The sequence below is a fragment of the Oncorhynchus tshawytscha genome, linkage group LG16 (genome assembly GCF_018296145.1).
Source record: "Oncorhynchus tshawytscha isolate Ot180627B linkage group LG16, Otsh_v2.0, whole genome shotgun sequence".
In the NCBI taxonomy this organism is placed as follows: domain Eukaryota; kingdom Metazoa; phylum Chordata; class Actinopteri; order Salmoniformes; family Salmonidae; genus Oncorhynchus; species Oncorhynchus tshawytscha.
The window spans coordinates 16,569,031-16,596,936 of NC_056444.1; the positions used below are offsets into that span (position 1 = coordinate 16,569,031).

Here is a 27,906-nt window from a genome sequence, read left to right on the forward strand (position 1 = left end):
TGAATTTAACAGATTTTTTTATTGATTAGCATTGGGGATAATGTGTATTCAAGTCAACAAATTGCACATCTGCTTTCACTGTGAAAACTATCAGCAGTAAACAGCACAACGTGGAAGCTTTAATTATCACGTAGAAATGGCTATTGAGGAGAAGGTGGCGCTCCATGAATATTCAGAGAGAACCCGCATTGGCCTAACTCTCAACATATATCTGGTCTACATTGTTAGTGCGGTTGATGGAATACAGCCTCAATCTCAGGTGTTGTTCAGAAGGAACAGTTGGGAAACGCTTTAAAAACATTGTCACCTATTTGTTCCTCCTGAACGCTACCCTGACCATCGCAGTCCACTCTGACTTCTCTTCCTCCAGTTGCTATAATCTACACATTAAAAGCTTGTCGCTTCCCAGATTAACTATTAATAAGTGTTTGAGTAAAAACATTAGAAAAGACAAGTAGATTTTCTGTCCAAGGGGAGGTTGCTATTTCTCCAAGTGACACCCTTAAGATAGTTACCATACATGAGATAAGTCCCCATTCGTGGGGTGCCAACACATACAGGGCTTTACTAGTGTTATAATGGATAACATATTATACAGAGACACTGTGGTCTCCTGGGGTGTATTCAAGATGCCCAGAGCGTTGCATGAGAATTCTTAAATGTTAATGTAATAGTTTTGAATTGAACGTTGGTTTGCAGTTAGTGTCTGTATAGCAGCTGAACATGACACTATGCTTCTTGAATTCAACCCTAGCGTTCCAGTTGTGAATCCTTCAGCAGCTGATGCAGGAGCCTGATCTCCCAGCAGTGCTACATGTGACCAAGGATCACCCAGCTTATATACTGTACAAACATACCTACGACACGAGGGAGTGTATGAGTCTGTATATGTGAATGTTAGCTTCTGTTCATGTGTTCGTACACATACCTTTTAGTGGTTCTTAGTTTGTGGATGTGAACGTGCACGTGTATGTGCTTTTCAGCTTCTGAGTGAGTGTGTGTGTGTGTGTGTGTGTGTGTGTGTGTGTGTGTGTGTGTGTGTGTGTTAGTCAGACCAGTCGTTCTCCTCCAACTCGGAGTCGTCCTCGGAGTCAGAGTACTCAACGGCGATGCGTCTGGACAGGATGGTGGCCACATCGTTCCCTACAGGCTCCCTCTTTTCCTGCTGCTCCTGCTGCTCCTGACCCTTTTTCAACTGGATACCTACAGCCAGGGAGAGAGACCGATAGATACACTTCAACTAGATACCTACAGCCAGGGAGAGAGACCGATAGATACACTTCAACTAGATACCTACAGCCAGGGAGAGAGACCGATAGATACACTTCAACTAGATACCTACAGCCAGGGAGAGAGACCGATAGATACACTTCAACTAGATACCTACAGCCAGGGAGAGAGACAGTTAGACACACTTCAACTAGATATCTACAGCCAGGGAGAGAGACCGATAGATACACTTCAACTAGATACCTACAGCCAGGGAGAGACAGTTAGACACACTTCAACTAGATATCTACAGCCAGGGAGAGAGACCGATAGATACACTTCAACTAGATACCTACAGCCAGGGAGAGACAGTTAGACACACTTCAACTAGATATCTACAGCCAGGGAGAGAGACCGATAGATACACTTCAACTAGATACCTACAGCCAGGGAGAGAGACCGATAGATACACTTCAACTAGATACCTACAGCCAGGGAGAGAGACCGATAGATACACTTCAACTAGATACCTACAGCCAGGGAGAGAGACCGATAGATACACTTCAACTAGATACCTACAGCCAGGGAGAGAGACAGTTAGACACACTTCAACTAGATACCTACAGCCAGGGAGAGAGACCGATAGATACACTTCAACTAGATACCTACAGCCAGGGAGAGACAGTTAGACACACTTCAACTAGATACCTACAGCCAGGGAGAGAGACCGATAGATACACTTCAACTAGATACCTACAGCCAGGGAGAGACAGTTAGACACACTTCAACTAGATACCTACAGCCAGGGAGAGACAGTTAGACACACTTCAACTAGATACCTACAGCCAGGGAGAGAGACCGATAGATACACTTCAACTAGATACCTACAGCCAGGGAGAGAGACCGATAGATACACTTCAACTAGATACCTACAGCCAGGGAGAGAGACCGATAGATACACTTCAACTAGATACCTACAGCCAGGGAGAGAGACCGATAGATACACTTCAACTAGATACCTACAGCCAGGGAGAGAGACCGATAGATACACTTCAACTAGATACCTACAGCCAGGGAGAGAGACCGATAGATACACTTCAACTAGATACCTACAGCCAGGGAGAGAGACCGATAGATACACTTCAACTAGATACCTACAGCCAGGGAGAGACAGTTAGACACACTTCAACTAGATACCTACAGCCAGGGAGAGAGACCGATAGATACACTTCAACTAGATACCTACAGCCAGGGAGAGACAGTTAGACACACTTCAACTAGATACCTACAGCCAGGGAGAGAGACCGATAGATACACTTCAACTAGATACCTACAGCCAGGGAGAGAGACAGATAGATACACTTCAACTAGATACCTACAGCCAGGGAGAGAGACAGTTAGACACACTTCAACTAGATATCTACAGCCAGGGAGAGAGACCGATAGATACACTTCAACTAGATACCTACAGCCAGGGAGAGACAGTTAGACACACTTCAACTAGATATCTACAGCCAGGGAGAGAGACCGATAGATACACTTCAACTAGATACCTACAGCCAGGGAGAGACAGTTAGACACACTTCAACTAGATATCTACAGCCAGGGAGAGAGACCGATAGATACACTTCAACTAGATACCTACAGCCAGGGAGAGAGACAGATAGATACACTTCAACTAGATACCTACAGCCAGGGAGAGACAGTTAGACACACTTCAACTAGATACCTACAGCCAGGGAGAGACAGTTAGACACACTTCAACTAGATACCTACAGCCAGGGAGAGACAGTTAGACACACTTCAACTAGATACCTACAGCCAGGGAGAGAGACCGATAGATACACTTCAACTAGATACCTACAGCCAGGGAGAGACAGTTAGACACACTTCAACTAGATACCTACAGCCAGGGAGAGAGACCGATAGATACACTTCAACTAGATACCTACAGCCAGGGAGAGACAGTTAGACACACTTCAACTAGATACCTACAGCCAGGGAGAGAGACCGATAGATACACTTCAACTAGATACCTACAGCCAGGGAGAGACAGTTAGACACACTTCAACTAGATACCTACAGCCAGGGAGAGAGACAGTTAGACACACTTCAACTAGATACCTACAGCCAGGGAGAGAGACCGATAGATACACTTCAACTAGATACCTACAGCCAGGGAGAGACAGTTAGACACACTTCAACTAGATACCTACAGCCAGGGAGAGAGACAGTTAGACACACTTCAACTAGATACCTACAGCCAGGGAGAGAGACAGTTAGACACACTTCAACTAGATACCTACAGCCAGGGAGAGAGACCGATAGATACACTTCAACTAGATACCTACAGCCAGGGAGAGACAGTTAGACACACTTCAACTAGATACCTACAGCCAGGGAGAGAGACAGTTAGACACACTTCAACTAGATACCTACAGCCAGGGAGAGAGACAGTTAGACACACTTCAACTAGATACCTACAGCCAGGGAGAGAGACAGTTAGACACAGTCAGTAAGCCAGTCAGTCAGAAAAGGCATGGCCCGGGGCCCCGGGTGAGCGCAGTTTGCTCATTTTTGGCCATTCCATTGGTCCCAAAGTGAAATATCCACCCACCTGGGGCACTAGGCGATGCATTATCAGCCCCCAGTCAAGTTAGTCAGACACAGACAGACTGAATACCCCTGCCACAGAGACACACAGGGTTAGATAGAGATGCACACACTTACCCATGCGTATGGCAGCCAGCAGATCACTACGAGCATCATTAACAGGTTGGGCAATGTGGGGCACGGAGGACATCTTGGGAGTGGTAGAGTAGGAGGAGCCTGGAGGAGGGGGCGGGGGTATAGGGGGAGGTGGAGCCACCAGAGACCCAGTGAGTGGTGGTGGGGTCGGGGCATAGCCACCGGCTGATCCCACTGGTCCTGGGGGAGGAAGTGGTCCTCCGGGGGGCGTGGCAAAGGCAGATTGTGCTGATGGCATGAGAGGAGTGGGAGGAGGACCGTTTCCATATCCCTCCATCATACTGAAAGAGAGCGGGAGAGAAGGTAGAGAGGAAGAGAGGGAGAGAAGGTAGAGAGGAAGAGAGGAAGAGAGGGAGAGAAGGTAGAGAGGAAGAGAGGGAGAGAAGGTAGAGAGGAAGAGAGGGAGAGAAGGTAGAGAGGAAGAGAGGGAGAGAGGGAGAGAAGGTAGAGAGGAAGAGAGGGAGAGAGGGAGAGAGCGAGAGAAAGAAAGAGAAGAGAGGAGAGAAGGGACAAAGTGAGACCGTGGGCATGAAGCATTATACTGTATTAATCATCATAACCATTTCAGAAATTGAAAGTATCTTGTCTATCTGCCTCTCCACAAAAACATCTCAGTTATAGCGATGTCACACTAAACATCCTCTGACAACTGAAGAAGAATGAATAACAGGATGCCATTATTTTCACAGAGTTTATAGGGGAGTCGTGCCAAGACCAAGGCAGTTGAGTGTACCAGGGCTGTACTCGGTTTGTATGGGTGACAGTATAACCCTAAAGATTAGTCCCAGAGAGAATTAAGCCTGTTGTTCGCCATCAGATCAGATTTCCCCTGACACAAGACTCAACCAAACCCTAGAGTGACAACAAAAGAGTGCACATGGATTTGTCTGTGTGCACGTTTTAATGTTTATTTAAGTGTGCATTTACACATGTCTGTCTGTCTGCCAGGGTGTTTATGTATGTGTGTGTCTGTGCACTTGCTGACCTGTAGTCCACAGGGGGCAGAGATCCGTTCATGTTCTCAGTGGGTGGAGGAGGGGGTGGAGCATCGTGGGGGCGACCCAGGGTGGCTCCCCTATAGTCCTTGTCCAGAGTGGCATGTCCCTGGGCAGCCAGGTGAGCAGCCAGGAGACTCGGGGGTGGCCCGGAGTATGTGTAGGCGTGACCAGCATGGTTGGTTGAGTTAGGGTAGTGGTGGTGGTCCATGTGATCAGGCCCAAGACCCCTAGGAGAGAGAAAAGGTTACAGCATGGCCAGCAGGGGGAGTAAGAGGGCTAAATTCTCCCTGAACAGCAGAGGGAGACTAAACTAGCACAGCACTGGGGAAACACCTTAAGTGGGTAATCATCTGTACAGAAAAGTAATTACTCCATATTTCTTTACATTTCATACATTATGTTATAAATGCAAATGTGTTCATGTGTAAACTTTCATTGACCTCATCTCATATGTATGTACGTGTGTGATGACTGACCTCATCTCAGGGGACAGTGATCCCTCGGAGGTGGGCCCCTGGTGGAGCGAGTGTGTGTGGCGGTGGTCAGGCCTCAGCTCCTTATCCAGGGCCAACATATTCCACTCCTGGCGACGGTTCCGAGCCTTACGCACCTTCTTCACCTCCCTCTGCAACGTCCCGTCCACACACCGCTTCTGCTCCTGGGAGGAGACACATATTAGTGGAGACAGAGGAGGAAGAGATACAATGAAAGAAAGATAGATAACTTTAGACTTTACTTTGTTCTTCCTCTTCTCCTTCCTCTTGTCCTCTGTGTCCTGCAGCATTGTTTCTCTCCACAGGTTGAAGAAGTAGGAGGGGTCAGTGTAGAACTTCAGCCCCTCCTTGTGGTCATCCCTACAGTGCAAACACGGCTCAGGGTTTATGGGAAATGAAGTCCACAACATTCCATTATGAGACTCTGGGTTTATGCCACAGGAGGTTGGTGGCACCTTAATTTGGGATAACGGGATCATGGTAATGACTGGAACGGAATCAGTGGAATGGTGTCAAATACATCAAACACATGGTTTGAAGGTGTTGATGCCATTCCATTTGCTCTGTTCCGGACATTATTATGACACTTCCTCCCCCCAGCAGCCTCCTGTGGTACACACTGCCCTGGGTAGTAGAGAGGTTAGACAGATCTGGTGAGGTATTTGACTCTGGGTTTACACTGCCCTGGGTAGTAGAGAGGTTAGACAGATCTGGTGAGGTATTTGACTCTGGGTTTACACTGCCCTGGGTAGTAGAGAGGTTAGACAGATCTGGTGAGGTATTTGACTCTGGGTTTACACTGCCCTGGGTAGTAGAGAGGTTAGACAGATCTGGTGAGGTATTTGACTCTGGGTTTACACTGCCCTGGGTAGTAGAGAGGTTAGACAGATCTGGTGAGGTATTTGACTCTGGGTTTACACTGCCCTGGGTAGTAGAGAGGTTAGACAGATCTGGTGAGGTATTTGACTCTGGGTTTACACTGCCCTGGGTAGTAGAGAGGTTAGACAGATCTGGTGAGGTATTTGACTCTGGGTTTACACTGCCCTGGGTAGTAGAGAGGTTAGACAGATCTGGTGAGGTATTTGACTCTGGGTTTACACTGCCCTGGGTAGTAGAGAGGTTAGACAGATCTGGTGAGGTATTTGACTCTGGGTTTACACTGCCCTGGGTAGTAGAGAGGTTAGACAGATCTGGTGAGGTATTTGACTCTGGGTTTACACTGCCCTGGGTAGTAGAGAGGTTAGACAGATCTGGTGAGGTATTTGACTCTGGGTTTACACTGCCCTGGGTAGTAGAGAGGTTAGACAGATCTGGTGAGGTATTTGACTCTGGGTTTACACTGCCCTGGGTAGTAGAGAGGTTAGACAGATCTGGTGAGGTATTTGACTCTGGGTTTACACTGCCCTGGGTAGTAGAGAGGTTAGACAGATCTGGTGAGGTATTTGACTCTGGGTTTACACTGCCCTGGGTAGTAGAGAGGTTAGACAGATCTGGTGAGGTATTTGACTCTGGGTTTACACTGCCCTGGGTAGTAGAGAGGTTAGACAGATCTGGTGAGGTATTTGACTCTGGGTTTACACTGCCCTGGGTAGTAGAGAGGTTAGACAGATCTGGTGAGGTATTTGACTCTGGGTTTACACTGCCCTGGGTAGTAGAGAGGTTAGACAGATCTGGTGAGGTATTTGACTCTGGGTTTACACTGCCCTGGGTAGTAGAGAGGTTAGACAGATCTGGTGAGGTATTTGACTCTGGGTTTACACTGCCCTGGGTAGTAGAGAGGTTAGACAGATCATAGAAAGGGAGGGGGAGATAAACCACCTATATTTGGAGAGGATGTTGAGCGGTGGAGGTTTATCACTCAGGTTGTACATCTCCTTGACAGGGATGGGCACGCTCCTTGTGGACACCACCTGCTGGTCCTGGGCGGTACTGCTCTTAAATGCCTTCTTCATGTTAATGTCCTGCAGAGAGACTGAGGACAGAGAGAGAGGACAAACAGGGAGAAAAAGAGTGCGAGAGAATAAACAAGAGAAAGAGGGTGAGGGAGAACAAACAGAGAGAGAACAAACAAGAGAGAGGCAGGAGGGAGAACAAACAGAGAGAGAAGGACCAAGAGAAAGAAGCGGGAGGGAGGACAAACAGAGAGAAGGACCAAGAGAAAGAGGGTGAGGAAGATATGGGAGAAAAGAGAGGGGGACAGACAGGGTGTGAGAAAAGTATTTATACGGTGTATTCGCAAAGTATTCAGACCCCTTCCCGTTTTCCACATTTGTTACATTACAGCCTTACTATAAAAGTTTTTTTTTAGTTCTCATGAATCCACACAATGACAGTGAAAACAGGTTTTATACATTTTTGTATTATACTTTTAAAAACAGAAATACCTTATTTACATTAGTATTCAGACCCTTTGCTCTGAGACTCGAAATTAAGCTCAGGTGAATCCTGTTTCCATTGATCATCCTACAACTTGATTGGAGTCCACCTGTGGTATATTCAATTGATTGGACATGATTTGGAAAGGCACACACCTGTCTATATAAGGTCCCACAGTTGACAGTGCTTGTCAGAGCAAAAACCAAGCCATGAGGTCGAACAAATTGTCTGTAGAGCTCTGAGACAGGATTACGTCAAGGCACAGATCTGGGAAAGGGTACCAAAAAACTAATGCAGCATTGATGGTCTCCAAGAACACAGTGGCCTCCAACATTCTTCAATGAAAGAAGTTTGGAACCACCAAGACTCTTCCTAGAGCTGGCTGCCCGGCCAAACTGAGCAATCAGGGAAGAAGGGCCTTGGACAGGGAGGTGACCAAGAACCCAATGGTCACTCTGACAGAGCTCCAGAGTTCCTCTGTGGAGATGGGGTTCCTTCTGGAAGGCTCTCCCATCTCTTCATCACTCCACCAATCGGGCCTTTATTGTAGAGTGTCAAGACGGAAGCCACTCCTCAGTAAAAGACACATGACAGCCCGCTTGGAGTTTGCCAAGTGTCACCTAAAGGACTCTCAGACCATGAGAAATCAAGATTGAACTTTTTGGCCTGAATGCAAAGGAGGAAACCTGGCACCAGCCCTACAGTGAAGCATGGTGGTGGCAGCTTCACGCTGTGGGGATATTTTTCTGTGGCAGAGATTGGGAGACTAGTCAGGATCGATGGAAAGATGAACAGAGCAAAGTACAGAAAGATCCTTGATGAAAACCTGCTCCAGAGTGGTCAAGACCTCAGACTGGGTCGAAGGTTCACCTTCCAACAGGACAACGACCCTAAGTACAGCCAAGTCAAAGCAGGAGTGGCTTTGGGACAAGTCTCTGAATGTCCTTGAGTGGCCCAGCCAGAGCCCGGACTTGAACACGATTGATCATTTCTGGAGAGACCTGAAAATAGCTGTGTTGCGACGCTCCCCATTCAACCTGACCGAGCTTGAGAGGATCTGCAGAGAAGAATGGGAGAAAATCCCCAAATACAGGTGTGCCATGCATGTAGCATCATCCCGAAGAAGACTTGGTTGTAATCGCTGCCAAAGGTGCTTCAACAAAGTATTGAGTAAAGGGTCTGAATACTTATGGAAATGTAATATTTATAAAAACCCGTTTTTGTTTTGTCATTATGGGGTATTGTGTGTAGATTCATGAGGGGGGGGGAAATAATTTAATACATTTTCGAATACGGCTGCAATGTAACAAAATGTGGGAAAAGTCAGGGGGTCAGAACACTTTCCGAATGCACTGTACATCCTCAGTTTCAGCACTTTCTCCACACCTGACTTAACTCACTAATACAAAGGACCTCACATCCCTGTGGCAACCAGTATTGACACCACTTCCTGTTTCTTGTGACCTCTAACCCCTGTCTCACCTTCCTCCACAGTGGAGTCCAGCTGGGTGACCTTGACAGCCAGACGGTCGATGCGGTCCTGCAGGGAGTTGGCTCTCAGGTAGAACGTGTTGGCCTCGTTGAACAGCTCCCCAAAGATGTCCTCCGCATGTTTACCTGCAGTACAAGAGTAGGCAGATGGATTGTATGTGGTTAACATGACATTCTGGTGCACTAAATGATGCATACAGTATGCAGCACACTGAGGATACTATAGAGCAACTGTTCTGTTTATGACAACAGGACCAAGCAACAACCAGACAACAGGAGATACAGCCATTGTTAAAGACAGCAATGACATTAAAGCCTGACTGGTAGGAGAAATCAATTGAGATGGACTTGATGCATGGGACTATCAAAAGGCACAGGTCTACCATTCTTCTGTTAACAAACTAAACTCACAAATAGACCAGGGCATCACTGTCATGTGAGGTCCTAGAGGAAAAATACAAACAATCACTCTTTGCAAGAGCACATCTGTTGAGATCAGGCGTCAAAATGTTTAACACTAACTTGTGTGTCAGAGGCACGCACACACCCATGCACAGGATGACCACTGGACAAATATTTAGAGGAAGAAAAGGAGGTTCAGCATGTTGAGGTCCAATCCCTCTATGGTTCTGACATTGTCTGTCTGTCTGTCTGTCTCTCACACACACACCTCCTGTCCCTAGTTCAGGCTCTCCAGGCATTTGTGCCCAGTCATTTATACAAGAGATATGGATATAATGACAAGATGCTTAGGATCTTAATATGTAGGATCTTAATATGGGATCTTAGGATCTTAATATGGGACCCTAGGATCTTAATATGTAGGATCTTAATATGTAGGATCTTAGGATCTTAATATGTAGGATCTTAATATGGGATCTTATTATCTTAATATGATCACCCTGTTGCAGGAGAACTTAATATGATCACCCTGTTGCAGGAGAACTTAATATGATCACCCTGTTGCAGGAGAACTTAATATGATCACCCTGTTGCAGGAGAACTTAATATGATCACCCTGTTGCAGGAGAACTTTCCTGCAACGCAATAATTGTAAAACTTGTAGTGTTTAAAAAAGGCCTCTGAAGTTCACCATTTCCACTTTGAAATTTCAGACTTGATTTTCCCTGATGAGAAATGTATTAACCCCGACAAAAATGTCCATTAATTATAATCCATATAATACTCAAATGAAGATCCTCCATCTGTATGTCTCCGCCCTAACAATGGGATTAGTTGTCCACAGAGCAGGAACAGCGGGTTGTCAATCTCCTGCCTAGTCCTTTTTGGATTGGTGGATAAATCTCGTTATATAGAAATTTAAGAAAAAGGAATAATCTATGAGGGGTGTTGATGTCAACTGCCTGTGTTCAATGGAGTGTGAGATGCTATGCTAGCCTCATGATTATGCATATACCGTCTCAAATTTCAACAGGGAGAACTCCAATATAAAGTGCTCTTTCTCAAAGTTGCCGGGATGTCACGTGTGTCACACTTATCAGTACATTGGTAATGCTTAGGTTGTTACCAATCTTCTATTAGATCAAATCAGCCTCACGTATCAAAATAGCAATTCATGGTTATCTTGACTAAAAATTCAACCCTCTCATTGCCCCCCATAAAGAAACCCTTCACTTGCTTAATAATGAATGATCTGCTTAACATGGACAGATTTGGGAAGGGATAGGGCTCTAGCTTAGACTCCCTCTTTGTTTATATTTAACCCACACAGCTGCTGCTGAAAGGCCCACTCCCACCAGAGGAACAATCACAATGGCAGAGATGTTTATTGGATGAGTCTTGTCCTGGAGGCAGAACTGAGCGATTTCCGCTAGATGGGACAGCTGCAAAGTCAAAATTGGCTCAATTGTAAAAATTAATGAAAAAAATGCCTTTTGGTCTTCATTTATTTTTTAATTTAACTAGGCAAATCAGTTAAGAACAAATTATTATTTACAATGAAGGCCTACCCCGGCCAAACCCGGACGACGCTGGGACAATGGAAAAATCTCGTTATATACTGGGGCGGCAGGTAGCCTAGTGGTTAGAGCGTTGGACTAGTAACCGAAAGGTTGCAAGGTTGAATCCCCGAGCTGACAAGGTAAAAATCTGTCGTTCTGCCCCTGTCATTGAAAATAAGAATGTGTTCTTAACTGACTTGCCTAGTTAAATAAAGGTTAAACATAAAATTGTGCGCTGCCCTATGGGACTCCCAATGCCGGCCAGATATGATACAGTCTGGATTCGAACCAGGGACTGTAGTGACGCCTCTTGCACTGACATGCTGCGCCACTAATTAGGGTAAGCAGTGGTTAAGGTTAAAATATGACTTTGTGGCTGTGCCAGCTAGTTATCACTCTGCTTAGCTGCCTCCAGTACATGAGTCATCCCAAAAAATGCTAAACTGCAATGACAGAGAAAGAGTAAGTGAGATAGAAAGAGAGAGGATACCTGACCACTGTGACTGACCCAAACTTAAGGAAAGCTTCGACTATGTACAGACTCAGTAAGCATAGCATTGCTATTGAGAAAGGCCACTTTCTGAGTTTCACTTCCTAACCTTCTGCCAAATGTTAGAGATACATATTTCCATCAGATTACACAAACTCCCATATCTATTGGGTGAAATACCAGTGTGCCATCACAGCAGCAATATTTGTGATCTGTTGCCACAAGAAAAGGGCAACCAGAGAAGAACAAACACTATTGTAAATACAACTCATATTTATGTTTATATATTTTCCCTTTTGTACTATTTGCACATAATATGCCATTTGAAATGTCTTTATTATTTTGGGACTTTTGTGAGTGTAATGTTCACCAACATTTTTTATTGTTTATTTCACGTGTGTTTATTATCTATTTCCCTTGCTTTGGCAATGTAAACATATGTTTCCCATGCCAATAAAGCCCTTAAATGAAATGGAATTCAAATGTAGAGAGAGGGGGAGGGAGGAAAACAGAGCATGAGCAAGACGAATAAAGCAATAAAGCAAAAAAAGTAAATAATAAGAAAGTATATTTAATCTCTGTGTTTTCATAATTTTCAGAGAAAGCATCCAAACGAGCAAAACAGAGCCCCTCTGTCTCCGTATGTGTAGGCCATTATCTGATTCCATCTGGTCATAAAGAGTATGACATTGTTGCTGCTCATAGCATTGAATGAAAAGGAAGCCAGCGAGCATTTGGCCTCCCTTGATAAAAAAAATAAACAAGATAATAGCCAATCAGCGTTGAGCTAAACTGAGTGAGCTCACCTGTAAATAATAGCCAATCAGCGTTGAGCTAAACTGAGTGAGCTCACCTGTAAATAATAGCCAATCAGCGTTGAGCTAAACAGTGAATGGTCCTTTCGGACCAAAATCAAAACAACAAAAGTGTCAAGGGATTTGGTTTCACTCCTATCACAGAGAAATATGTTTCTTTGACAGAAACAACCTGAATTGTTGCATCTCGTTGTTTTGTTGTCCTCATGACTAGCTAGCTAAAGTTGCCCCTTTCCTAAATTAGCCATGGATGAAGGCAGGGATTTGGACTTGTGGTTTTACTTAATTCTCTGTAGTGGCTAATGATTATAACGGGGATTCTGATCCAAACAAAAAATGCATTGTGCCCCTGGTCTGAGAGGATGGAAGTTCCAGATGTAGAAGGCTAATGTCAACTAGCTAACGTTGCCCATGAAAGGAAGCTAGGCTAGCGTCCAAGCATTTTAGCCAGGTAGCCTATGACAACAACAAATAGTGTACCGTCATAGACCGTTACATCAACATGAAAGAGAGGAGGAGTAGATCTCTCTACAAGTAGGGTGTCAACATGTTTTTCTACTTGCACGAACACACGAACACACAACTCAGAACCATGGACAGCCACATATTTAGGTTACATTGATTGGACAAAATCATTTTTGGCATCTTTTAGCTGCATCACTGTATTAAACTAAGCAGAGGTGATTTGATGATGTTGAAATTAAAATGGTGCAGGACTAGTGGAGGCAGCTCCTGTTTAACTTTGCGACTTGCAGTAACTCTCAGTGGTTCTAAATCAATAGTTGTTTAGTGGTCTGAAAATATTGGAAACATGAACTTTCTTGACCCTGCTGTAGGTCATGTACTGTAACTGTTTGTCACATGCAATATGCTTTGTGGACTTCACCAGACAGAGGTGTGGTTCAATTTATTCTGCCTCTGTCTTCTTATTGCCTCGGCCTTAGAGCTATATATCACAGGGGCAAGGCACATGAACTAACAGGTTATAGAGGAAACAACGCAATTATCACAACACATGGGTTGTAAAATGTTAGTTCTTCTTCCCCTGGCTTGGCTTCCCAAGTGATTTTACTCACGCACCAATACTGGTACACACACACACGTCTGGATAAATAGATTTTTGTGAAATATTTCAACAGGATTACATACTGTACCCCCCTCGGGTGTATGATGACAGTGTTAGTCCAGTCTTGACCTCGACACCTCTATCCCAGATCCTGTTTCACTGAACACTGACAAATCAATCGCTTCTTAGACATCACTATATCATCAGGTCTTCTCAAAATGTGTAACAGCACTGCAGCATGGTGACTATGAGATGAGAGGTTATTTAGGAGAGAATTTAATAGTATAATATGATGAGCATAAGCATGATATTCATAGGTGGCACACCTATATGTGGGGAATAGTACAATGACAGTGTGTTATTTCACTGTTGTCACCACGGTAGAAAGCGCATGTAGTTCTATGTAGCCTGTGGTTGGTGCTCTCTGCTCGGTGTGTTCTGCGTGTCTTACTCAGGCTGCTGAGCTGGCGGATGATGGAGGAGAGGGTGTTGTTCATCACACAGTCCAGCTCACTGCCGACGCCGTCTGGTAACGCCCCCCGGCACAGGTGGCGCGGGTCGATGTTCCTCTTCACCAGAGGCATGGTGACACCTCACACTGTTACACAGGAAGCACACAATACATATGATATGACACACCCTGTACTTTCAGAGTGGATGTATTTACAGACACGTTTTCCTACATTTTGGAAGTTATAACTACTGTAAGTATTATAAGCACACACTCACAATGCAGGGAGACACTGATACACACACACACACACACACACACACACACACACACACACACACACACACACACACACACACACACACACACACACACACACACACACACACACACACGCACAGATAGTCAATGGGCCAGACGTATTAGCACACACTAACAAACACACAATAGTATTTTTCGAAACAGGGTAAGTGAGGCTGGGCATTCAACAGTGACCTGTCCAGACGAGACCAAGCGGCAGTGCAGTAGTAGCAGACAGCAGAGTGATTCAGGTATTGGGAAAATGAGCTACAGTCAAATCAAATGTTATTTGTCACATGCGCAGAATACAACAGGTATTGCAGTGAAATGCTTACTTACAAGCCCTTAACCAACAATGCAGTTAAGAAATACAAAAAAAAAATTAAAGAGATAAGAATAACAAATAATTAAAGAGCAACAGTAAATAACAATAGCGGGGCTTTATACAGGGGGTACCGGTACAGAGTCAATGTGGAGGCTATATACAGGGGGTACCGGTACAGAGTCAATGTGGAGGCTATATACAGGGGGTACCGGTACAGAGTCAATGTGCGGGGCACCGGTGTCGAGGTAATATGAACCCGAAGGTAGAGTTATTAAAGTGACTATGCATAGCAAATAACAGAGTAGCAGCATCGTAGAAGAAGGGGGATGCAACAACCTGAATTGTTGCATCTCGTTGTGTTGTTGTCCTCAGGTGACTAGCTAGCTAAAATTGGCCCTTTCCTAAATTAACCATGGATGAAGGCAGGGATTTGGACTTGTGGTTTTACTAAATTCTCCATACTGGCCAATGATTATAACGGGGATTCTGATCCAAACAAAAAATGCATTGTGCCCCTGGTCTGAGGATGGAAGTTCCAGATGTAGAAGGCTAATGTCAACTAGCTAACGTTGCCCAATATTGGGGCTATATACAGGGGGTACCGGTACAGTGTCAATGTACGGTGGCACCGGTGTCAAGGTAATATGTACATGTAGGTAGAGATATTAAAATGATTATGCATAGAAAATAGCAGAGAGTAGCAGCAGCGTAAAAGAGGGGGGTGCAAATAGTCTGGGTAGCCATTTGATTAGATGTTCAGGAGTCTTATGGCTTGGGGGTAGAAGCTGTTTAGAAGCCTCTTGGACCTAGACTTGGCACTCTGATAACGCTTGCCGTGCGATAGCAGAGAGAACAGTCTATGACTAGGGTGGCTGGAGTCTGACAATTTTTAGGGCCTTCCTCTGACCTTGCCTGATATAGAAGTCCTGGATGGCAGGAAGCTTGGCCCCGGTGATGTACTGGGCCGAAAGCGCTACCCTCTGTAGTGCCTTGTGGTCAGAGGCCGAGCAGTTGCCATAACAGGCAGTGATGCAACCCGTCAGGATGCTCTCGATGGTGCAGCTGTAGAACCTTTTGAGGATCTGAGGACCCATGCCAAATCTTTTCAGTCTCCTGAGGGGGAATAGGTTTTGTCGTGCCCTCTTTACGACTGTCTTGGTGTGCTTGGACCATTTTAGTTTGTTGGTGATGTGGACGTCGATGAGAATGGGGCGTGCTCGGTCCTCCTTTTCCTGTAGTCCACGATCAGCTCCTTTGTCTTGCTCACGTTGAGAGAGAGGATGTTGTCCTTGTACCACATGGTCAGGCCTCTGACCTCCCTATAGGCTGTCTCATCATTGTCGCTGATCAGGCTGTTGTGTCATCAGCAAACATAATGATGGTGTTGGAGTTGTGCCTGGCCGTGCAGTCATGAGTGAACAGGGAGTACAGGAGGGGACTGAGCACGCACTCCTGAGGGTCCCCCGTGTTGAGGATCAGCGTGGCAGATGTGTTGTTACCTACCCTTACCACCTGGGGGAGGCCCATCAGGAAGTCTAGGATCCAGTTGCAGAGGGCACTATGGTGTTGAATGCTGAGCTCTAGTCAATGAATAGCCTTCTCACATAGGTGTTCCTTTTGTCCAGGTGGGAAAGGGCAGTGTGGAGTGCAATAGAGATTGCATCATCTTTGGATCTGTTGGGGTGGTAAGCAAATTGGAGTGAGTCTAGGGTTTCTGGAATAATGATGATGTGAGCCATGACCAGCCTTTCAAAGCACTTCATGGCTACAGACGTGAGTGCTACGGGTCAGTAGTCATTTAGGCAGGTTACCTTAGTGTTCTTGGGCACATGGACTATGGTGGGCTGCTTGAAACATGTTGGTATTACAAACACAGTCAGGGACAGGTTGAAAATGTCAGTGAAGACACTTCCCAGTTGGTCAGCGCATGCTCGGAGTACACGTCCTGGTAATCCGTCTGGCCCTGCGGCCTTATGAATGTGTGTGGAGTATAGGTGGTCTATTTATTTTATTTTTTATTTTACCTTTATTTAACTAGGCAAGTCAGTTAAGAACAAATTCTTATTTTCAATGACGGCCTAGGAACAGTGGATTAACTGCCTGTTCAGGGGCAGAGCGACAGATTTGTACCTTGTCAGCTCGGGGATATTGCAACCTTTCGGTTACTAGTCCAACGCTCTAACCACTAGGCTACCCTGCCGCCCCAGAGTTTCATCCCCTCTGGTTGCACATTTAACACGCTGATTGAAATTAGGTAAAAACCGAAGTTTCCCTGCATTAAACTCCCCGGCCACAAGGAGCGGTGCCTCTGGATGAGCGTTTTCCTGTTTGCTTTTGGAGGTATACAGCTCATTGAGTGTGGTTTTAGCGCCAACGTCGATCTGTGGTGGTATGTAGACAGCTATGAAAAATACAGATGAAACCTCTCTAGGTAGATAGTGTGGTCTACAGCTTATCATGAGATACTACACCTCAGGCAAGCAAAACCTTGAGAATTCCTTAGATATCGTGCACCAGCTGTTGTTTACAAATATGCATAGGCCCCGCCCTGTGTCTTACCAGAGGCTGCTGTTCTATCCTGCCGATAGAGTGTATAACCCGCCAGCTGTATGTTATTAATGTTGTTGTTCAGCCACGACTCGGTAAAACATAAGATATTACAGTTTTTAATGTCCCGTTGGTAGGATATACGTGCTTTCAGTTTGTCCCATTTATTTTCCAGCGATTACAAATTAGCTAACAGTATGGATGGCAAACGCAGATTAGCCACTTGTCGCCTGATCCTCGCAAGGCACCCCGATCTCTTTCCACGAAATCTCAGTTTCTTTCTTCAGCGAATGACGGGGATGAGGGCCTGTTCGGGTGTTCGGAGTAAATCCTTCCAGTCTGACTCATTAAAGAAAAATTGTTGGTCTAATTTTAGGTGAATAATGGCTGTTCTGATGTCCAGAAGCTCTTTTCGGTAATAAGAGACAGTAGCAGGAACATTATGTACAAAATAAGTTACAAACAATGCGAAAAAAACAAACAAAATGGGACGGTTGGTTAAGAGCCGATAAAATGGCGCCGCCCAGCCTCACCACCGCCCGGCCTCACCACCGCCCGGCCTCACCACCGCCCGGCCTCACCACCGCCCGGCCTCACCACCGCCCGGCCTCACCACCGCCCGGCCTCACCACCGCCCGGCCTCACCACCGCTCAGCCTCACCACCGCTCAGCCTCACCACTTCCCAGCCTCACCACCGCCCAGCTTTGCTTCCCAGACTCACCACCCAGCCTCACCACCGCCCAGCTTTGCTTCCCAGCCTCACCACCGCCCAGCTTTGCTTCCCAGCCTCACCACCGCCCAGCTTTGCTTCCCAGCCTCACCACCGCCCAGCTTTGCTTCCCAGCCTCACCACCGCCCAGCTTTGCTTCCCAGCCTCACCACCGCCCAGCTTTGCTTCCCAGCCTCACCGCCCAGCTTTGCTTCCCAGCCTCACCACCGCCCAAGCTTTGCTTCCCAGCCTCACCACCGCCCAGCTTTGCTTCCCAGCCTCACCACCGCCCAGCTTTACTTCCCAGCCTCACCACCGCCCAGCTTTGCTTCCCAGCCTCACCACCGCCCAGCTTTGCTTACCAGCCTCACCACCGCCCAGCTTTGCTTCCCGGCCTCATCACTGCCCAGGTTTAGGGTCAACAGTTCAGACACAAATATACACAGAGGATGCCAAACGTTAGGAACAGCTTCATAATATTGAGTTTGCCCTCAGAACAGCCTCAATTTGTCAGTGCATGGACTCTACAAGGTGTCAATAGCGTTCCACAGGGATGCGGTTCCATGTTGACTCGAATGCTTCCCATAATTGTGTGAACTTAGCTGGATGTCCTTTTTGTGGTGGACCACTCTGTATACACAGGAAATGGTTGAGCATGAAAAACCCAAGAGTGTTGCAGTTCTTGACACAAACTGAAGGACCTGGCACCCACTACCAAAGGTACTTAATAAATCTTTTGTCTTACCCATTCACCCTCTGAATTTGATTTAACTAGACAAGTCAGTTAAGAACAAATTCTTATTTACAATGACGGCCTACCCCTGCCAAACCTGGACGACGCTGGGCCAATTGTGCACCGCCCTATTGGACTCCTAATCACGGCCAAATGTGATGCAGCCTGGATTCGATCCTCTTGGACTGAGATGCAGTGCCTTAGACCACTGCGCAGCACGTGAATGGAGCACATACACAATCCATGTCTGAATTGACTCGAGGCATAAAAATCCCTCTTAAATCTGTCTCCCCCTTCATCTACACTGAATGATTTTACAGGTGACGTCATTAGGAGAACATAGCTTTCACCTGGTCAGTCTGTCATGGAAACAGCAGGTGTTCCTAATGTTTTGCATACACACACACTCACGCTCAGACACATTCACTTGACATTTCAGACCAACACCCACACACACACTGTCCAATGCAATTGGGGTCTAAGCTGATCCTGTTTCTAAGGCAGATTTTTACAGCAGCTTCCTGTTTTAGCGGTCTCCGCATCTCTACTTCCGGTTCCTCCCAGTGTCACATCTCTATTTCCTGTTCCCCCCAGAGTCACATCTTTACGTCCTGTTCCTCCCAGTGTCACATAACATTGAGGACTATACCACAACAGTCACGGGCTTCATCAATAAGAGCATAGACGATGTCGTCCCCACAGTGATTATAAGAACGTATCTAGCTTTGAGGACAATACAGTGCCACTGACACGGCCTGCAACGGAAACATGCGGTCTCTCCTTCACTGCAGCCGAAGTGAGTAAGACATTTAAACGTGTTAACCCTCGCAAGGCTGCAGGCCCAGACGGCATCCCCAGCCGCGCCCTCAGAGCATGCGCAGACCAGCTGGCCGGTGTGTTTACGGACATATTCAATCAATCTATATACCAGTCTGCTGTTCCCTCATGCTTCAAGAGGGCCACCATTGTTCCTGTTCCCAAGAAAGCTAAGGTAACTGAACTAAACGACTACCGCCCCGTAGCACTCACATCCGTCATCATGAAGTGCTTTGAGAGACTAGTCAAGGACCACATCACCTCCACCCTACCTGACACCCTTGACCCACTCCAATTTGCTTACCGCCCAAATAGGTCCACAGACGATGCAATCTCAACCACACTGCACACTGCCCTAACCCATCTGGACAAGAGGAATACCTATGTGAGAATGCTGTTCATCGACTACAGCTCGGCATTCAACACCATAGTACCCTCCAAGCTCGTCATCAAGCTCGAGACCCTGGGTCTCGACCCCGCCCTGTGCAACTGGGTACTGGACTTCCTGACGGGCCGCCCCCAGGTGGTGAGGGTAGGCAACAACATCTCCTCCCCGCTGATCCTCAACACTGGGGCCCCACAAGGGTGCGTTCTGAGCCCTCTCCTGTACTCCCTGTTCACCCACGACTGCGTGGCCATGCACGCCTCCAACTCAATCATCAAGTTTGCGGACGACACAACAGTGGTAGGCTTGATTACCAACAACGACGAGACGGCCTACAGGGAGGAGGTGAGGGCCCTCGGAGTGTGGTGTCAGGAAAATAACCTCACACTCAACGTCAACAAAACTAAGGAGATGATTGTGGACTTCAGGAAACAGCAGAGGGAACACCCCCCATCCACATCGATGGAACAGTAGTGGAGAGGGTAGCAAGTTTTAAGTTCCTCGGCATACACATCACAGACAAACTGAATTGGTCCACTCACACAGACAGCATCGTGAGGAAGGCGCAGCAGCGCCTCTTCAACCTCAGGAGGCTGAAGAAATTCGGCTTGTCACCAAAAGCACTCACAAACTTCTACAGATGCACAATCGAGAGCATCCTGGCGGGCTGTATCACCGCCTGGTATGGCAACTGCACCGCCCTCAACCGTAAGGCTCTCCAGAGGGTAGTGAGGTCTGCACAACGCATCACCGGGGGCAAACTACCTGCCCTCCAGGACACCTACACCACCCGATGCTACAGGAAGGCCATAAAGATCATCAAGGACATCAACCACCCGAGCCACTGCCTGTTCACCCCGCTGTCATCCAGAAGGCGAGGTCAGTACAGGTGCATCAAAGCTGGGACCGAGAGACTGAAAAACAGCTTCTATCTCAAGGCCATCAGACTGTTAAACAGCCACCACTAACATTGAGTGGCTACTGCCAACACACTGTCAATGACACTGACTCTACTCCAGCCACTTTAATAATGGGAATTGATGGGAAATGATGTAAATATATCACTAGCCACTTTAAACAATGCTACCTTATATAATGTTACTTACCCTACATTATTCATCTCATATGCATACGTTGATACTGTACTCTATATCATCGACTGCATCCTTATGTAATACATGTATCACTAGCCACTTTAACTATGCCACTTGGTTTACATACTTATCTCATATGTATATACTGTACTCGATATCATCTACTGTATCTTGCCTATGCTGCTCTGTACCATCACTCATTCATATATCCTTATGTACATATTCTTTATCCCCTTACACTGTGTTATAAGACAGTAGTTTTTTTGGAATTGTTAGTTAGATTACTTGTTCGTTATTACTGCATTGTCGGAACTAGAAGCACAAGCATTTCGCTACACTCGCATTAACATCTGCTAACCATGTGTATGTGACAAATAAAATTTGATTTGATTTGATTTGAAAAAAGCTCAAGCTACCGCTGACAATGAACGGAAACGGATGCATACAAGAAATCCCGCTATGACCTCCAAAGAAACATCAAACATGCAAAAGGACAATATAGGGGGAAGGTGGAATCCTATGACACCGGCTACGATGCTCGTTGTAAGTGGCAGGGCTTGCAGACGATACCAGATTACAAAGGGAAACCCAGCAATGCAGAACTCCCAAACAAGTTAAATGCATTTTATGCTCGCTTCAAGGAATATAGCACCTTGCCTTGTGTGAAAGCCCGTTTTTCACGATGACTGTGGTCTCGCTCTCCGTGGCCGATTTGAGCAAAGCGTTTAAACAAGCTAACAATCACAAAGCCGCAAGGCCAGACAGAACACCAGGACGCGCTCTCAAAGCATGCACAGACCAGCTGGCAGGTGTCTTCAGACATTTACAATCTCTCCTTGTCCAAGTCTGTAATCCCAAAATGTTTCAAGATGATCAGCATTGTCCCTGTTCCCAAGACCTCCAAAGTAACTTGCCTAAATGACTACCGTAGCACTCACAACTGTAATTATGAAGTGCTTTGAAAGGCAGGTCATAACACCATCATCTAGACATCCTAGACCCACTCCAATTCGCATACCGTCCCAACAGATCCACAGATGACGCAATCTCAGTTGCACTTCATACTGCCCTCTCCCACCTGGACAAAAGAGGAAAAAACTATGTGAGAATGGTGTTCATAGACTACAGCTCAACTTTCAACACCATAAACCCCTCCAAACTCATCACCAAACTAGAGACCCAGGGATTGAACCCCTCCCTCTGGTACTGGATCCTTGGACACCCTGACGGGCCGATCCCAGGTGGTGAGGGTAGGCAACAACACCTCCGCCACACTGAGCCTCAACACAGGGGCCCCTCTGGGATGTGTGCTTAGTCCTCTCCTGTACTCCCTGGTCACCCACAACTACATGGCATGACTCCAACACTATCATCAAGTTTGCTTACGACACAACAATGGAAGGCCTGATCACCGCCGGCAATGGGTCAGCCTACAGGGAGGTCAGAGACTTAGCACTGTGGTGCCAGGACAACAATTTCTCCCTCAATGTCAGTAAGACCAAAGACTTGACCGTGGACTATAGAGGAAAGAGGGGAGAGCATGTCCCCATCCACATCCACAGGGCAGTTATGGAGCGGGTTGAGAGATTCAAGTTCATTGACATCCACATCACTAACAACTTAACATGGTCCACATAACACCCGCACAGTCGTGAAGAGGACACGTCTCTTCCCCCTCAGTAGACTGAAAAGATTTGGCATGTACCCTCAGATCCTCAAAAATGTATAAAGCTGCACCATCGAGAGCATCTTGGATGGCTGCCTCACCGCTTGGTATTGGAACTACACCGCCCCTTGACTGCAAAGCGCTACAGAGGGTGGTGCAAACAGCCCAGTACACCCCTGGGGCCGGGCTCCCTGCCACCCAGGACCACATTGTCACGCGGGGTCAGAGGAAGGCCCGAAAAATTGGCAAAGACTCCAGCCATCCAAGTCATAGAGTGTTCACTCTGCTACTGTCCAGCAAACGGTACCGGAGCGCCACTCTCGGACCAACAGGCTCCGAGACAGATTCTACCCCCAAGGCATAAGACTGCTAAACAGCCAGACTGCTAAATAGTGAATTAATGGTACCCAAACTATCTGCACGGACTCCTCGCACACTCACTAGACTGTATATACACACGCTATACACAGTCACTAGACTATATACAGTTGAAGTCAGAAGTTTACATACACCTTAGCCAAATACATTTGAACTCCGTTTTTCACAATTCCTGATATTTAACCCTAGTAAAAATTCCCTGTCAGTTTGGATCACCACTTTATTTTAAGAATGTGAAATGTCAGAATAATAGTAGAGAGAACTATTTATTTCAGCTTTTATTTGTTTCATCACATTCCCCGTGGGTCAGAAGTTTACATACACTCAATTAGTATTTGGTAGCTTTGCCTTTAAATTGCTTAACTTGGGTCAAACTTTTCAGGTAGCCTTCCACAAGCTTCCCACAATAAGTTGGGTGAATTTTGGCCCATTCCTCCTGACAGAGCTGGTGTAACGGAGTCAGGTTTGTACCCCTCCTTGCTCGCACACACTTTTTCAGTTCTGCCCACAAATGTTCTATAGGATTGAGCTCAGAGCTTAGTGATGGCCACTCCAATACCTTGACTTTGTTGTCCTTAAGCCATAACTTTGGAAGTATGCTTGGGGTCATTGTCCATTTGGAAGATCCAATTGCGACCAAGCTTTAGCTTTTTGATTAATGTCTTGAGATGTTGCTTCAATATATCCACATAATTATCCTCCCTCATGAAGCCATCTATTTTGTGAAGTGCACCAGTCCCTCCTGCAGCAAAGCAGCCCCACAACACAATGCTGCCACTCCCGTGCTTCACGGTTGTGATGGTGTTCTTCGGCTTGCAAGCCTCCCCCTTTTCCTCCAAACATAACGATGGTCATTATGGCCAAACAGTTCTATTTTGTTTCATCAGACCAGAGGACATTTCTTCAAAAAGTAAACATTTTGTCCCCATATGCAGTCTGGTACTGGTACTCCCTGTATATAGCAGCACATTGATCTGGTACTGGTCCTCCCTGTATATAGCAGCACATTGATCTGGTACTGGTCCTCCCTGTATATAGCAGCACATTGATCTGGTACTGGTCCTCCCTGTATATAGCAGCACATTGATCTGGTACTGGTCCTCCCTGTATATAGCAGCACATTGATCTGGTACTGGTCCTCCCTGTATATAGCAGCACATTGATCTGGTACTGGTCCTCCCTGTATATAGCAGCACATTGATCTGGTACTGGTCCTCCCTGTATATAGCAGCACATTGATCTGGTACTGGTCCTCCCTGTATATAGCAGCACATTGATCTGGTACTGGTCCTCCCTGTATATAGCAGCACATTGATCTGGTACTGGTCCTCCCTGTATATAGCAGCACATTGATCTGGTACTGGTCCTCCCTGTATATAGCAGCACATTGATCTGGTACTGGTACTCCCTGTATATAGCAGCACATTGATCTGGTACTGGTCCTCCCTGTATATAGCTCCATTCTTGTGTATTTTATTCCTCGTGTCAGTTACTATATTCTTTTTTATTTTTAAACTCTGCATCGTTGGAAAGGTTCGTAAGCAAGAATTTAACTGTAAAGTCTACACTAGTTGTATTTGGCTTAATGTGATACATACAATTTGATTTGTGTGCACGAAACAAAATGCATAATGCCGCACACCCAAAAGCAAAGATGACCCCTCAGCCATTCTCTTTAATTCAGATCTAGTAGGCTATGCCATGTATGTCATTGATGAATAGATAGAATCATAATAGCTTGGAGGTGTTGACAGAGAAAAGAGAAATGTCTGACAACCAAAAAACAACCTCCCTACAAGGCTATGGGTAGGGTCCTCAGCTGGCATCGGTCCAATACCCCCGCCAAGCCTTGCCTGCAGCCACATACCAATATGGGACAACAAAGAATAAATTACATCATCGTCTGCTGCCACAAAGCACACTGAAAACAGCCAATTAGCACCATGGTTTGCGTATTCAACCAGATGATGAACCAGGCCCACATTATCATATAAAGACACTAGTGTGTGAAATGTGTTGGTCTGCTCTGCTTTGTAACCCTTAAATGAGGAAGTTCTGCAGAGCCATGAGTTTGTTTTGTCTGGTGTGAGAATGGTCCCAACAACAAGGCGACATCATTAGAGGTAGGGGAGTGGGCTAATGAAGGGAATGGGGAGAGAGAGGGATGGAACGTGTGTGTGTGTGTGTGTGCGTCTAGAGTGAGTGAGGGGTGGGGGAGGGGCAAGCAGGGACCTCAGGGAAGCCACTCTGAAAGGTTCCAGGGACAATGGAGCTCCGTTCACACGGCAACAGCAAAGTGCTCCCATGCATGCCTCCCCTCCCCCTCCCCTCCTTTAACATCCCCTGAAAAGAGGACACTCCACTCAGAAAGGAAGAGCGGAGAGAAAGAGTGAGAGGGGGAAGAGAGAGACATGGAAAAACAGTAAATAGAGAAAGTGGGAGAGAGCGAGGGATGGGAATACCTAGTCAGTTGCACAACAATGCATTCAACTGAAATGTGTCTTCTGCATTTAACCCAACCCCTCTGCATCAGAGGTGTGGGGGGCTGCCTTAATCAATGTCCACGGCACCCCGAGAGCAGTTGTTGTTGAGGTTTGCTGGAGGGCAGAGGCAGATTTTTCCACCTTGGCGGATCTGGGATTCAAACCAGCGACCTTTTCGATTACTGGCCCAACACTCTTAACCGGTAGGCTACCTGCCGAAAGTTAGGGAGGTGGGGAGAGAGTGAGGGGGGAGAGAAAGGTGGAAAAAGAAACTGCAGGAAGTCAATGAGTAGTTCTAATACAAACACCCAGGACTATCTCTGCCATGCACATACACACATAAAACCACAGGTAACCTCTTAGCTATACCATTAGCTTCTCAGATGTACCATTAGCCATCTCCAGAGCTCAGAGAGCTGAGGGCCTTTGAACTTCACTAGAGAGACATCCTGACTGCTGCCACCAGGATGATGTGCTTCCTGTCTCCCTAAAGACCCTCCACACAGACACATTTTACTATGGACACCGAAATTCTATTAAGGTCGGAGCAGGGAAACATAAATGTATGAGTCAGGTACAGCCTCTTGCTTTGAGGGAGGCTGGAGAGCTTGTGGTGAGGTCATAAATATTGCAAGATATGTTACACATTGCCCTAAAAAATGACTTAACTCCTACTCCGACATGGCTGGATCTTCATTTTTTCGACAATATAGAATATGGCTATTCTCCCTAATAGCCTATATCTTTGTGAATAAAAACTGTCTGTTGTTAATTATAAACTTGGTGGTTTGAGCCCTGAATTCTGATTGGCTGAAAGCCATGGTATATCACCACATATAGCAGGGGTATGACAAAACGTTTAGTTTTACCGCTCCAATGGTTTATATTAGCACAAATAGTCCTCAGGGTTTTGTGATATATAGCCAATATACCACGGCTAAGGCTGTACTAAGGCACTCCGCGTTGCGTCTTAAGTAAAAACATCCCTTAGTCGTGGAATATTGTCCATATACCACATCCTCGGGCCTTATTGCTTAATTATCGCAAGTAACCCTTATAACTGACGTGTCACTGCCTACATTCATATAATAATGTTGTCTAATTCACACTGTGGGCTAGTTAATCTCTCTTGCTTTCAGTAAAGTGTGAGTGAGCAACAAAAGCAGCCGTCTGTGTGCTGGCTGCAGCCAATGCACACAACATGCACAGAGAACTGATGGCAAGCACGATCAATCAAAGTTCCGCACCGTCGCTTCCCGTTACCGAGTCTATTTTCCTTCCGCCACAGATTGTTACAATATTTTATAGCCGGACACTTTCTAAATCAAATGCCGTTTGTACGTTTTAGTGAACAATAATCAAGCGGTTCGGAGCAAGGCGGTTGCCAAATGGAGTGTGCAGTAATGGTCAAGAGTTGAATTGAAAGAATCGGGCCTTGGACACAGAACCCTTGTGCTTAATCATTATCTTCTACTGGGGTCCACTAGTGGTGGCCGGCCGCTACGTCCAGTCAGTGGTCGATTTTGTAGTTTGGCCATTTGGATTAACGCAATTCAACATTTAAAAAAATACTCAATTAAGGCCAAATATAAACAGTTTGGTGAGTAATATTCCGATTCGTATCATGACATATAAAAGCATAGTAAAAACCCTCACCGGCAGTCAGAAATGTAATAGATTTAAGTCCGTCCGCATGTCCCGTTAGATACTCCTGCTGATCGCGTTGCCATCCTGTGTCCCTGGCGGTCTGGCCACTCCAAACAATCCACCGCGGGGGCGGGACCCGCCAGCAGCCTCGGCCTATCAGCATTCAGCAACCGGGTTTTAATGATTAGTGGGTGTTCCCAATGTCCAATTGTAGTCCTTGAAAACGTATGAGTGACATCGAGGTTCCCCGTTTGACATCTCGTTGGTCATAGAAAAGGCAGGGTCTCTGCTCAGGGTGGATAGGGAAGGCTACCCATGGTTTACCATTTTATGCAATCCAGTCCCCACACAGGGTTAACGTTAAAGGCTTGAAATAAACATATTTTGGGGATGCGGACTTGACCTAGCCTAGTTTGAAATGGCCTAATAAAAGGTTTAGGGTGTTTTTAAAGGTGTTTTGGGGAGCAAATTAAATTTGGCGGTGGCTGGTTTAATGATAGCGCTAGACTGGTTCCATTCTAGCAGCTTTAGTAACTGACAGATGACTGATGAGGGCAAAGGGTGCAGACTAGAGTGAGAGTGTGAATGTGAGAAAGTAAGACAGAGATAGAGAGGGCAGTAAACGAGGGCAGTGAACGAGTAAAGACAGACATCGGAGAGAAAATAGTAGGATGGACTGGGATTGTTCCATTATTGAAGACACGGTTCTATTCCTGGAAGAGA

At 46.2% G+C, this 27,906-nt stretch overlaps 1 protein-coding gene across 3 annotated transcripts; it reads right to left on the reverse strand.

Moving 5' to 3' along the window:
* On the reverse strand, nt 1-27,316 carry LOC112215405 (wiskott-Aldrich syndrome protein family member 3-like). 3 transcript variants are annotated; one of them, XM_042298845.1, is made up of 10 exons: nt 27,193-27,316; nt 25,516-25,748; nt 14,100-14,246; nt 9,308-9,442; nt 7,268-7,421; nt 5,692-5,809; nt 5,432-5,613; nt 4,943-5,182; nt 3,940-4,238; nt 1-1,203 (listed from the first exon to the last, which is right to left on the reverse strand). In XM_042298845.1, exons 3-10 carry the CDS (start codon nt 14,230-14,232, stop codon nt 1,046-1,048), a joined length of 1,419 nt encoding a protein of 472 aa, XP_042154779.1. In that variant the 5' UTR covers nt 14,233-14,246; nt 25,516-25,748; nt 27,193-27,316; the 3' UTR covers nt 1-1,045. The 3 variants fall into 3 exon arrangements, with proteins under 3 accessions (XP_042154779.1, XP_042154780.1, XP_042154781.1); XM_042298846.1 differs by having other exon boundaries at nt 25,516-25,744; nt 27,193-27,302; XM_042298847.1 differs by lacking the exon at nt 25,516-25,748 and having other exon boundaries at nt 27,193-27,303.
* Nucleotides 27,317-27,906: the final 590 nt, after the last annotated feature.

Bases quoted from the DNA above. Each gene is read 5' to 3' on its own strand.
- LOC112215405 (XM_042298845.1), bottom strand. From the start codon at position 14,232: ATGCCTCTGGTGAAGAGGAACATCGACCCGCGCCACCTGTGCCGGGGG. The intron at 5,810-7,267 runs GTGGTTTATCTC...TTTGCACTGTAG, and splicing joins AACATCCTCTCCAAATATAG to GGATGACCACAAGGAGGGGC. The intron at 5,183-5,431 runs GTCAGTCATCAC...TCTCTCTCCTAG, and splicing joins TCACTGTCCCCTGAGATGAG to GGGTCTTGGGCCTGATCACA.